We start from the raw sequence: 13,230 nt of genomic DNA, 5'->3' as shown, positions 1-13,230 counted from the left end.
GTAGATTGATGACATTGTAAAAGCTGTTGGTAACTGCAGCTACAACCAGCTAGTGGAGAAGATCATCTCTTGTAAGCAGTCAGACAACAGTGAGCTGGTTAGTGAAGGTGGGTGAGTGTTGCTATTATCTGACTTATTCTTGGCAAAGTAACTTGTCTTAAAATTTAATGTCTTTTAAATGTCTTAAATACAACTTCTAAAAAAATAAAAGTGATTCTACCTATGAGAATTAAAAGAAGTAATTATTCATAGAGGTACCAGTGAAAGGTTTTTCCTAGAACCCTTTTTATTTGTTTTGTAAAATCACTCCTGGATTCTAATAAAAGTCTTTGGAATCACTTGCTATCTTTGATATAATCAGTTACCCAGGGGTTACTGATAATTACTCTTTTAAAAAAGGGTTATTACTTGGGAGTACTGAGGGAACTTTATAATTCATCTTGAACACTTCTGTTGACTGAGATGTATATTATGGTACTCAAGTGTTCATTTTAGTAGAGCTCGACCTTATATTTCAGTACAATATAGTATATTAAAGCTCTGTTCTGGATCAGAGTACACCTTTGATCATCAGTTTCCCTAATCCTTAGCTAAAATTAAAAATTGCTAAATTCATCAGCATAGAAGTGTTTTTTGTGTGTGTGTTTGTTTGTTTTTTAAGCTGTGTTCCAGTCAGTGAAGGGAAGAGCAGATTTGAAACCAGAGTGCTATCAGGAACCATAGCATTTGGGTATAACTTCACCATCACCCACTTCACTTTTTCATAAATATACACAAATACTGAGACTGCTGTTCTCCTCAGTTTGAAGTGTTAACAAAAGAAAGAGAAATCGTGAGAAGCAGACACACAGTTCTTTCACATGAGGTATAATAAAAATTTATTATCGTCACTACATTTTAAAAAATTAAAACCAAGTGACTACAAGAGTACCTAAGAACATATAAAAGAAGATGTGTATGTGAATCTCATACTATATTGATTAATAAGAACCCAACTAATTACACTACTCAATTATCCAGAAGTTTAACATGTTTATGCAAGAGGCCAGTAGCAGGAAAATACACAGTGTGTTAGTTGAGGCTCATCTAGTCTTTTACTTGCAGTAAACACACAGATATTCAGCAATATTGATCATTGATTTGTGTGACGCCTCTTTCACTACAACCTAAGGCAGCAAAGTTTAAATTTTAGGGGAGAGAGGAGCAACAAAAGTTGTTACAAAAAATGTTTTCCCTCAGTTGACAAAATTCCCCTCACTAGAACTTTCCATTCTTTATCCAAGCTCTCATTACTGTAAATATTCTTAGAAAGCAGGCTATAAAGAAAGTATCCATCTGTGGATTCCTACTTTCTCAGTAACTTTCAGTATGCTATTCAATAGTAATTGAGAGAACAGTAGGGTCCAGAAAGTGTTAACAGATGGAATGATAGCCAATAAGTGATATTTGGATGAATATATTTATAAGGTAAGAAGCTATGGGAAACACTAATGTTGACAGCATTTTCACCAAGCTAGGCTGCAATGTAACAGGGGTAGGACTTATTACACTAGCAGAATGAACAACAACCAAAAAACAGTCCCTTCATCACTTCTCCTTTTTCTCAACGTGATTTTACAACTATTATTATTATTTCTCTGGTATTGAATCCCTGGGATAATAAAAAACTGTAGCTAATTTGTATAGAATTGATAACTTGAGAAGAATATCTTGGTAAAAGCAAGTAGGAATCTTCCTCTTTAGTGGTATAGAATTTTCAGGTAATATATATCAGAGCTGATTAATTCCTTGATATATAAATTTCATAATGGTGAAATTCTGCTTATCATATTTCCATACATAGTCAAGGAAAAATTATATATGAAATTCAGTACAATTAAAAAGCTAAACTCGTTTTTTGTTTATAAGAAATTACAAATATGTAGTCTGCTTGAAATAAGTATTCAATCCCAATGGCTACTTGTATAAGGCACTATGAAATCATTAAGGAAATAAAAGGCCACGATGGACATTTTTTCTTATATAATATAGCAATTAGCTTTTTTTCCATTTTCTTCATCATATTTTCTTGGGTATATTGTTCAACCAAAGTAGTCTGCTTTCTTTTTCTGTTTAGCCTACAACTGTAACTTTCCTCCTGAATCATAAAATATCCCAAAGTGGTTTATTTCTAATCTTTCTTTATTAAAAATTATTAAACTTTGGTCTGAGATGATTTTTTAAAAATTCAAATATTTCATCTCCATAAGGTGCAGAATACAAGAAATATGTTTACTATCATTCTTTTTTGATGAAAAAGAAATATTATTTAGTTAATAGTCAAATAGAATTAGATATTCTTTCAACTTCTTTCAGAGAACATTTATTTTTTTCTGGTGGCAATACCTTGTAAGTAAAAGTACAGAAGTTTTACATGTACATAGAATATTTATTACTTGCTACCTCTTTTGGATATTAATACTTTTTTGAATCAAGTTATAACGATGGGTTGTGGCATGGCAGCAGAAATCAACAAGGAAAAAAATAACACAGTACCAGTTTCCAGACTTCATGCTAACTGGTCATTTAATTCCAGTAGATCTCTCAGGAATAATTTCTTCTTTAACAATTGTTTCTAGGTAAAAAAAAATATGCTTAAGGAAATTATTCCAGCATATTCACTTATTTGAGCTCACTTACTGAGCTTTTATTATGTGCCATAAACGCTGAAGATTATAGTTTGAGTTCATATTATTTTTGATTAAATAATATTGATTTCCTTTTCTCTTTATTTTGGAAAAACTCAAACCCATAAAATTGGAATAGCACAATGAATATATGTATCTATATACATATTTGTACATATATATGTTTCATCTAAATTCACCAATTATTAGCATATTGAATTTTTACTTTCTGTATTCACACACACACACAATTTTTTTCCTAAATCGTGACAATTAATTGCAAATATTATAGCACTTTATCCATTAACTCTCCAATATTTGTCTCTTAAGAACAAAGAATTTTCCTATGTAATCACAATGCAGTTATCTCAGGAAATTTAACATTGATACAATACTATTATCTAATATACTGTTTATATTCAGAATTCCCCAGTTGTCCCAGTAATGCCCCTTATAGCTTTTAAGTTTTTTCAGTGTAAGTTTCAATCAAGTATCATTTAATTATCATATCAATTTAGTCTCCTGTAATCTAGAACAGAAGATCCCTATCCTTTTTTCTTTTCTTTTCTTTTCGGTCTTTTGTGGTATTTACTTTTCTTTATAGTCCAGGCTGGTTGTTTTATAGAATAGTCCTCAATCTGGATTCATCTGATTGTTTCCTCATTAGTAGATTTGGGTTATATATTTTCCTTGGGAATACTACATAGGCGACACTGTGTCTTTCCTAGCGCATCAAATCAGGTGGCACGTGATGTCTGATTATCCCATTGTTGGTGATGTTCAAATAGGATTAAGGTGATATTTACCAGATTTTTTGTTGTTGGAAAGATGCCCTTTGCCATTTGTAATTAATAAGTAATCTCTGATATTATGTTTTGAAACTCCATAATTTGTTTAGTTATGAAAAGTTGAAACTAGATTAGGCTTTTGAATATGCCACTAAAATCACACAGGTGTCACTGTTTACAAGTTGGTAGAAGAATTAGGAAACATTTTTCTCTCTAAGTCTAAATTAGTCTATGCTCTATGGTTTGGGGAGAAATAGAGTTCAGTTTGCATTTATGATAATCACTACATTTTATAAATTAATACCGGTTAAGTTCCAGTCTTCACTTTGCCATAACTAGTTTTATGTCCTTGAGCAAGTCACTTATTCTCTCTGAATCCATGTCCTGTTCTCTAGAAACAAGCAGCTGAGAAAGACTTTTCTAGTATTAAATTTTTGAATTTCATACATGAAAGTAACATTGTGCTATATCTCCACTGAATTTTTGTATCTTTTTGAAAGGGTTTTGTAGAGAGTATGTTGTATGAATGAGGTATGGGAGGGACATTTAGAAACATCTTTCTGAAGGAAGTGTTTAGTTACATGGATATTATAGACAGCAGTGGTACTTCTCAGCACAGGCATAACGCTTACTTTTTAAATGCTATATAAGAGAAAATGCTTTAGTATATAACTAATACATTCTACTCAATAACTTAGCATTTAGCAAAGTAATGATAATAATTGAGGAGGGGTCTTATTTCTAAATGTATAAAGCCAGGAAGTTGCAAATGAGCTATAAATTTCCTTTGGCTGTGGCCTTCTGTATAACTTTTTGTACTTCCCATCCTACATTACCAATTCCTTGGAATAGTGTGATATATTGGTAACTTTTTACAACCACTTTGCAGCTTGAAGTGCTATGGCTTGACACTAAAAGTGAGGGAGTGGAATAAATCTATATCAGGCAGCTGCCTCTGGCCCTACCAAGTTTCTACCAAGTTTATTTTCAAATTTTTGTTGAGTCATCAGTTTATTAACACAGATTCATCTTTACTCCCTATATCTGCACCTCCCTGCTCACTTACAAAACTTTTTAGAGCATTCTCCTCCCCTCTATTCCTTTTTAAAGAAAGGGAGCAAAAGGAGGAAGGAAGAGGAAGAATGAAAGAAATATAGGCTTTTAAAATATTTATACAACTGATTCTCATTATTACTGATAGTTATGTTCCATAAAGTTGCTGTGAACACTGAATTAGTGAATACCAAACCACTGCTCATAGGGGAAACACAACATTAGGTTCCTGTGAGCCTCTGGTCACAAGATTTTCATCAACTTATCAATACATAACCTTGTTTTTCATGTGTTTCTGTTGAGAGACACCTTATTTTTTTTTTAACATCTTTATTGGAGTATAATTGCTTTACAATGGTGTGTTAGTTTCTGCTTTATAACAAAGTGAGTCAGCTATACATATACATATACATATATCCACATATCTTCTGCTATCCTCCCTGTCCCACCCCTAGGTGGTCACAAAGCACGGAGTTGATCTCCCTGTGCTATGCGGCTGCTTCCCACTAGCTATCTGTTTTACATTTGGTAGTATATATAAGTCCATGCCACTTAGAGACACCTTGTTTAATATATATTATTGATTCAGTAACATTAAACTCATATCCAACAGCTTCATGCCCGGCTGAAGCTGCAAAAATACGCATTGTCTCTATAAGGCACATCACAACCTTTGTGTGCTTAGGAACACTACTAGCTTCAGCATTATGCTTGGGGGCCATTTTACACAGTAAAAATCACTCCAAAGAAGCACAAAAATTTCACAAAATGTGATAAATGTGGCATTATATAGAATGTGAAAATGAATTTGTTCACAGTGTGAGAGCTGAAACAAGAAGGTGACACACTGTTGCCTATTTTGACTTCAGTGGGGAATGTGTGTGTTGGGTGACTCAATTTTTTTGCTGCTTTGCACATATTCAGGAATGACCCTGAAAGTGCAACAAGTACTGATTTTTGGAGTTATAAATTTTAGATAGTAGGCAAATTAGCGTATATGAATCCGTGTGAATAATGAGGATCAACTGTATGTATAGCTTTTAAATTAAACCCCAGAAGGTTTCTTTATATTTCATTATGTTTGAAAACAGAAGAGATGATTTCTATTTCTGAACTTGGTATATCTACATAATGAGTAGCATATGTTGGAGGAGATTAGGATAAAAATGTTATCAGTTACCCCACTGTTTTCTGTTCAGTCTTATGCCTACTTTTAGTTTTAAGGCAAGAATTGAGCAGTTTGTGAACTGAAAATTATCTGGGATCTTTGTCAAAATCTTAAGCAACTCAATTTCTTGAGGCTACTTTTAATTTCTAAACACCTATCCATTGGGGAAGTAGTTGTTGACTTTTGCTAACCCTTACCTTCTTATTGTTTTTTTGGGTTTTAGTTTTATTGTGTGTGTTTCTTCTATTGCAAGGCGCATGAAATCCTTTGCGGAAGAAGGTGTGGTATAAGTAAATACATTTATTGATAAAAAGAATTTCAGATAACTGTTTCTTTAGCCTGGAAATGTCTATAGACACATCTTCCATCGCAGAATTAGAAAAAAAATCTCCAATTTAGGCAATTTAGGGCCATCATGTTATAGTAGGAGGAGTCTTATTTTGATTGGCCTTTCTTCATAATTGGAACACAATGTAAATAGAAAAACTTTAAAATTTTGAAATTATTCTTCCATCTAATATTATGCATTGGTTCCTAGGCTTTGTAGCTGAGCAGTTTCTAAATAACACAGCCACTCAACTGACATACCATGGATTATGTGAACTAACTTCAACGGTTCAGGAAGGAGAACTTTGTGTGTTCTTTCGGAATAATCATTTTAGCACCATGACCAAATACAAGGTATGATATAGAAATAGCTACTGTTATTCTAAACTAAAGGAGCTTGATTTAGAGATGTCTTATGATCTGCTTCAAAATAAAAAATTTTAGCGTAATATTCTTTAACCATCAAATTATGAAGGTAATAATTAATTCTTTAGGGTGGAATGGATTAGCAATTTGTTACTTAAAATCAGTTTTTTTTTTATTTAGGTCTCAACTCCATTTTCAGAGATTACTGCATTAAAATGTATTTATTATTTTCTTTCTAAGGAAAAAAAAGATAAGCCCTAATGTTAGAACTAGGATGACTGCTAATGATGGATGTTTACATTTGAGGGCTAAAGGAGTTTAGAGAAAGAATCAAGATTTGTCTTTATGATAGTGTTTCTATTATTATCAGTGTGACTTTAAATTCTTTTTATCATGTCACTTATGGCTTTGCCAAAAAAATCTTACTGATTCATCCCTCTTGTTATCTCTTCAATGCTTCCATTTTTACAGCTGCCACCTAATACAGGAGTTTATCAACTTATCTCTAGACTTTTGTGGCAGAATACTCCTCTGATCAGGTCAATAATATTGCAAAAATGTTAGTAGCACCCAGTACCTAGAGGATAAAAATGCAAGGTATTTTCTACTATCCCCTTGTGTCAACACTTTGCTTCAGCCATAATGATCTGTCTACTCATTAATAGTCCTCCATCCCCATACACACTTTATGCTTTCCCATTTTGTTTCTTACTCCTAATCCCTATGTGAACATTCTCACTCCTTTTTGCCTATCCAGATTTCACCTATCTTTTAAGAAACATTTTATATACTAACTCTTCAGTAAAGCTACTTCTTCTCTCCTTAAATCAGTGGTTCTCAACCCAGATTGTATGCTAGAGCTGCCTACGGAGCTATTAAAAAAATACCAATGCCCAGAGCCCAACACCAACTCAATTAAATCAGAATGTGTAGAGGTGAGACCTGAGCAACAGTATTTTTAAAATGTTTTCCAGGTGATTTAAATATGCAGCTAAGGCTCTGGATCACTACTCTACCCTTCCTCCTTTACTTGTTATGGGCCATATTGTCCTTACTTTGCCCTTATTGATGAGTACCTAGTTAACAATTTTCTTTCCATGTAAATGTGTCTCATTTTTCTAAATGAAAGTAAGCTTATTGAAGTCAGGAATCTGACTTTGTATTTCCTTCAACACTTTAATCAGTGAATTGCACAAAGTAGTGTAAAATAATGATTTGTTTGTTTATTTAAGAATACTGTATAGCCCTAGCTCTCCTGCTCCCCTGTTAGTTATAGCAAGGGTTTGTTTGTATTGTTCCCATATTTAAGCTAGATGTGTGCTAGGTATGGGCCCAGATTTATCCATATTCCTCAAAAATCTAAGGCCAAAGAACCACAAAATCAGAATTATTGCTACATAATAAATACTGCTAAGTCATCTCACTTTACCTGATCTCTTTAAGTCCACACTTTATTCATTCATTCAACAAATATTTATTGAGCATGATTATGACTGGGTACTTACTTAGCTAAGTATTAGGACTGCAGCCTGAGCAAGGCAGCTATAGTTCCTGCCATTTAAGGACCTCCTAGTTTGACAAGGGACAGATGTTAAATAATTACATAAGTAGGTATCATTTCTATTGAGATACACTCTGTGAAGTGTACCTACAACATGCTGTGAGTACTTTTATTAGGACTTATAACCTATTTGAAGATGTCAGGAAAAAAGGGGGGGTGGTGCGGTTAACTAAGCAAATGGAACATGTGTGCAGAAGCCCTGAGGAGGGAAATAACCTAACTTTTTAAGGAATTCGAAGAAGGGCTATGTGACTGAAGCATAGAAAATAAGAGGCATGATGTAAGGCTCAAGAGATAGATATCAGATCTTGTAGAGTCCTAAGTTAAAAGGAGGAATAGGGAATTCTCTGGCAGTCCAGTGGTTAGGACTTGGCACTTTCACTGCCAGGGCCCGCGTTCAGTCCCTGGTCAGGGAACTGAGATCCCACAAGCCATGCTGTGTGGCCAAAAATAAATAAATAAATAAATGAATGAATGAGAGAAATAGACTTTGGTCTCTTGATGGCCTAGTCGTTCTTTTTGTTCTCTCTCTCTCTCTCTCTTTTTTTTTTTCTCCACAGGGGTAGGATAGTTCAATTGAGAAAACAACGTCTCTGGCTGTCATGAGTGGTTGTTTTACAACTTTCCAAAATTGAGCTTTAGACGTTCCCTTTTTTTTTTTTATCAAGGCCATATCCCTGACCTGGAAGTCCTTTACTAGTCACCTAGGTATTCGCAATCTTCCTGTGTGGTTGGGAAGGGTGCGCCTCTCCTGGAGCACTTTCTGCATTGGGTCTGTTTCTGGACTGAATATGCATTTCCATGAGATAATGATAGCCGAGAGAATGTGTGTATTCTGCTATTTCTCACTTCTAAGTTTTTCTCAGTAAACCTTATTCTGTAGCTAAACAGTGTACCACTAGTGTGTGTCTCCCTGCCCCTTGTATAACATTAAGGTGTTTTGGACTTCGGGGCAAGCCCCAAGAGCCAGTTTTTTGAAAGGATAAACAAAATCGACAAACTTCTAGCCAGGCTCTCCAAGAAGAAAAGAGAGAAGACCCAAGTAAACAAAATAAGAAATGAAAGAGGAGAATTAATAGTCAATACTGCAGAAATACAAAAAAATCATAAGAAATACTATGAATAGTTATATGCCAACAAATTGGGACAACCTAGAAAAAAATGGACAAGTTTCCATAAACATACAGCTTGCCAAAGCTGAGTCAAAATAATTTGGGGTTTCCCTTGTGGCGCAGTGGTTAAGAATCTGCCTGCCAATGTAGGGGACATGGGTTCGAGCCCTGGTCTGGGAAGATCCCACATGCTGCAGAGCAACTAAGCCCATGCGCCACAACTGATGAGCCTGCACTCTATAGCCTGTGTACCACAACTACTGAAGCCCGTGCGCCTAGAGCCCGTGCTCCACAACAAGAGAAGCCACTGCGATGAGAGGCCCATGCACCACAACGAAGAGTAGCCCCTGCTTGATGCAACTAAAGAAAGCCTGCATATAGCAATGAAGACCCAAGGCAGCCAAAAATAAATTAATTAATTTTTTAAAAAAGATAATTTGAACAGACTGATCACTAGAAGTGAAACAGAATCTGTAAATTAAAAAAAAAAAAAACCGAAAAACAAAACCCAAAAAACCCCCTGCAAACAAAAGTCCAGAACCAGATGGCTTTACTGGGGAATTCTACCAAACATACAAAGAACTTATTGTTCTCCAACTATTCCAAAAGATTGAAGAGGAGGGAACACTACCGAAGTCATTCTATGAAGCCACCATCACCCTGATACCCAAAATCACACAAAGACACCACAAAAAGAAATTACAGGCCAATATCTTTGATGAATATAGTTGCAAAAATCCTCAACAAAGTATTAGCAAACTGAATCCAACAATACATAAAAAAGATCATACACCATGATCAAGTTGGATTCATTCCAGGGTTTCAAGGATGTTTCAAACACATGCAAATCAATTAATGTGATGTACCAAATCAGCAAAAGAAAAGACGAAAACCAAATGATCTTCTCAATAGATGCAGAAAAAGCATTTGATAAAATTCAACATCGATTCATGGTAAAAACTCACACCAAAATGGGTACAGAGGGAACACATCTCAACAATAAAAGCCATTTATGGGACTTCCCTGGTGGTCCAGTGGTTAAGAATCTGCCTTCCAACGCAGGGGAGGCAGGTTCAATCCCTGGTTGGGGAACTAAGATCCCACATGCTGCAGGGCAACTAAGCCTGTGCACCACAACTACTGAGCCCCTGTGCTCTAGAGCCCGCATGCCACAACTAGAGAGAAGCCCATGCACTGCGACGAAAGATCCCGCATGCCACAACCAAGACCCAACACAGCCAAATAAGTAAATAAATTTTAAAAATAATAAAAGCCATTTATGACAAACCCATAGCCAATATAATACTGAATGGTGAAAAGCTGAAAGCCTTCTTGCTAAATTCAGCAACAAGACAACGATGCCCACTCTCACCACTTCTATTCAACATAGTATTGAAACTTCTAGCCACAGCAGTCAAACAAGAAAAATAAATAAAATGTGTCCAGATTGGAAGGGAAGAGGTAAAATTGTCTTTCTATGCAAGACTCTATACAGAAAACCCTAAAGCCTCCGCACAAAAACTGTTAGAATAAATGAATTCAGTAAGGTAGCAGGATTAGTATACAGAAATCTGTTACATTTCTTTATACTAACAAATATCAGAAAAGGAAAGTAAAAAGAAAAAGTGTTTAAAATTGCATCAAAAAAAAAACCAACCTAGAAATAAACTTAACCAAGAATGTGAAAGACCTATACACTGAGAACTATAAAACATTGATAAAGGAAACTGAAGAAGATTCAAAGAAATGGAAAGATATCCTGTGGTCTTGGATTGGAAGAATTAATATTGTTAAAATGGCCATACTACCCAAAGCAATCTACAGATTTAATTCAGTCCATTTCAAATTACCTGTGACATTTTACACAGAATTAGAATAATCCTAAAATTTATAAGGAACCACAAGAGACTCAGAATTGCCAAAGCAATTCTGAGGAAAAAGAACAAAGCTGTAGGCATAATCTTCCCAGACTTCAGACAATACTGCAAAGCTACAGTTATCAAAACAGCATGGTATTGGTGCAAAAACACATATGGATCAAGGGACCAGAATAAAGAACCCTGGAGTAAACCCACACACCTATGGTCAATTACTCTTTGACAAAGGAGGCAAGAATATACAGTGGAGAAAAGACAGTCTCTTTAGCAAGTGATGTTGGGAAAGCTGGACAGCTGCATGTAAATCAATGGAATTAGAACATTCCCTCATACCATGCACAAAAATAAACTCAAAATGCCTTAAAGACTTAATATAAGACACGATACCATAAAACTCCTATGCCAGCAAATTGGGACAACCTACAAAAAATGGATAGTTTCTATAAACATACAGCTTGCCAAAACTGAATCAAGAAGAAACAGATAATTTGAACAGACTGATTACTAGAAATGAAATAGAATCTGTAAAAAACAAAACAAAACAAAAAACACCCAAAAAACAAAAAAACTCCCTGCAAACAAAAGTCCAGGACCAGATGGCTTTACTGGGGAATTCTACCAAACATACAAAGAAGAACTCATCCTTCTCAAACTATTCCAGAAGATTGAAGAGGAGGGAACACTACCAAATTCATTCTACGAGGCCACCATTACATAGAATAAAACAAAGGGGGAAACATTCTTTGACATAAATCACAGCAATATTTTCTTAGATCAGTCTCCCAGGGCAAAATAAATAAAAGTAAAAATAAACAAATGGAACCTAAACAAATTTAAAAGCGTTTGCACAGTGTAGGAAATCATCAACAAAAAGGCAACCCACGAATGGAAGAAAATATTTGCAAATGATGTGATGAATAAAGGGTTAATTTCCAAAATATACAGAGAGCTCATACAACTTAATATCAAAAAAACAAACAACCGAGTCAAAAAATGGACAGAAGACCTAAATAAACATTTCTCCAAAAAGACATACAGCTGGCCAACAGGCACATGAAAAGATGCTCAACACTGCTAATTATTAGAGAAATGCAAATCAAAACCACAATGAGATATCACCTCACACTGGTGAGAATGGCCATCATCAAAACGTCTACAAATAATAAACGCTGGAGAGGGTGTGGAGAAATATTAATATATGGGAATGTTAATTGGTTTAGCCACTATGGAAAACAGTATGGAGGTTCCTTAAAAAACTAAAAATAGAACTACCATATGATCCAGCAATTCCTCTCCTGGGCATATATCCAGAAAAAACAAAAACTCTAATTCAAAAAGGTCCATGCACCCCTATGTTCATAGCAGCACTGTTTACAATAGCCAAGACATGGAAGCAGCTTAAGTGTCCATCAACAGATGAATGGATAAAGAAGATGTGGTGTATATATACAATGGAATGTTAACCATAAAAAAGAATGAAATATTGCCATTTGAAGCAACATGGATGGACGTAGAGATTATCATGCTGAGTGAAATAAGTCAGACAGAGGAAGACAAATACCGTATATCACTTATATGTGGAATCTAAAAAATAACACAAATGAGTTTATTTACAAAACAGAAACAGCCTCACAGACATAGAAAACAAACTTATGGTCACCAAAGGGGAAAGCGGGGAGGAGGGAAAAATTAGGAGTATGGGATTAACAGATACACAGTACTCTATGTAAAATAGAAAAACAACAAAGATTTACTGTATAGCAGGGGACTATATTCAATATCTGATCATAGCCTATAATGGAAAAGAATCTGAAAAAACATGTGTAACTGAGTCACTTTGCTGTATACCTGAAAATAATACAGTATTGTAAATCTATTATTCTTTAATTTAAAAAACGAAAGAATGATTTCTGGGTTCTAAGCATGAACAACTGGATAAATGATGATGCTCTTTATCGAAACGCAGAACACTGGAACAGAAAAAAGATGTGAACTTTTAGAACTGTTAGAGCTGCTTCTCAGGCATCCCTCCAAGTGGAAATGTTGGTTAAATGGTTCAGGACTGGAATAAGTTTTGTGTACAAATAGGGAGAGGGAGAGTATGAGATTTACAAGAAAAATGTGGAATTGGAAGAAAAGAGAAGGCCTAGGACAGAGATTTGAGGAGTGCCAACATTTAAGGATCAACTAGTGGAGTATAAACTGGCAAAGGAGACAGAAAGAAAAGAACAAAAGGAAAATCTAAAGAATATGGTATCATGTAAACCAACAAGGAGAGAGTGTTTCAAGAAGAATTGGAGATCTCAATTGTT

General features: G+C 34.9%; 1 protein-coding gene across 3 annotated transcripts in view; it reads left to right on the top strand.

Annotated features, from left to right (window-relative positions):
• MINDY2 (MINDY lysine 48 deubiquitinase 2) overlaps positions 1 to 13,230 on the top strand; it is a 112,198-nt gene that overhangs the window by 42,263 nt on the left and 56,705 nt on the right. For all 3 annotated transcript variants that reach the window (XR_013827299.1, XM_079914585.1, XM_079914586.1), the window contains exons 5-6: positions 5 to 107; positions 6,214 to 6,356. Coding sequence is in view for 2 of the 3 variants with exons in the window: in XM_079914585.1 (XP_079770711.1) it covers positions 5 to 107; positions 6,214 to 6,356 (246 nt within the window). In the remaining variant the exon portion in view is untranslated. The remainder of the gene's footprint in view (positions 1 to 4; positions 108 to 6,213; positions 6,357 to 13,230) is intronic.

The sequence above is a fragment of the Stenella coeruleoalba genome, assembly GCF_951394435.1.
Source record: "Stenella coeruleoalba genome assembly, chromosome: 2".
Lineage (NCBI taxonomy): Eukaryota > Metazoa > Chordata > Mammalia > Artiodactyla > Delphinidae > Stenella > Stenella coeruleoalba.
This window is presented reverse-complemented; position numbering and strand designations above follow the sequence as displayed.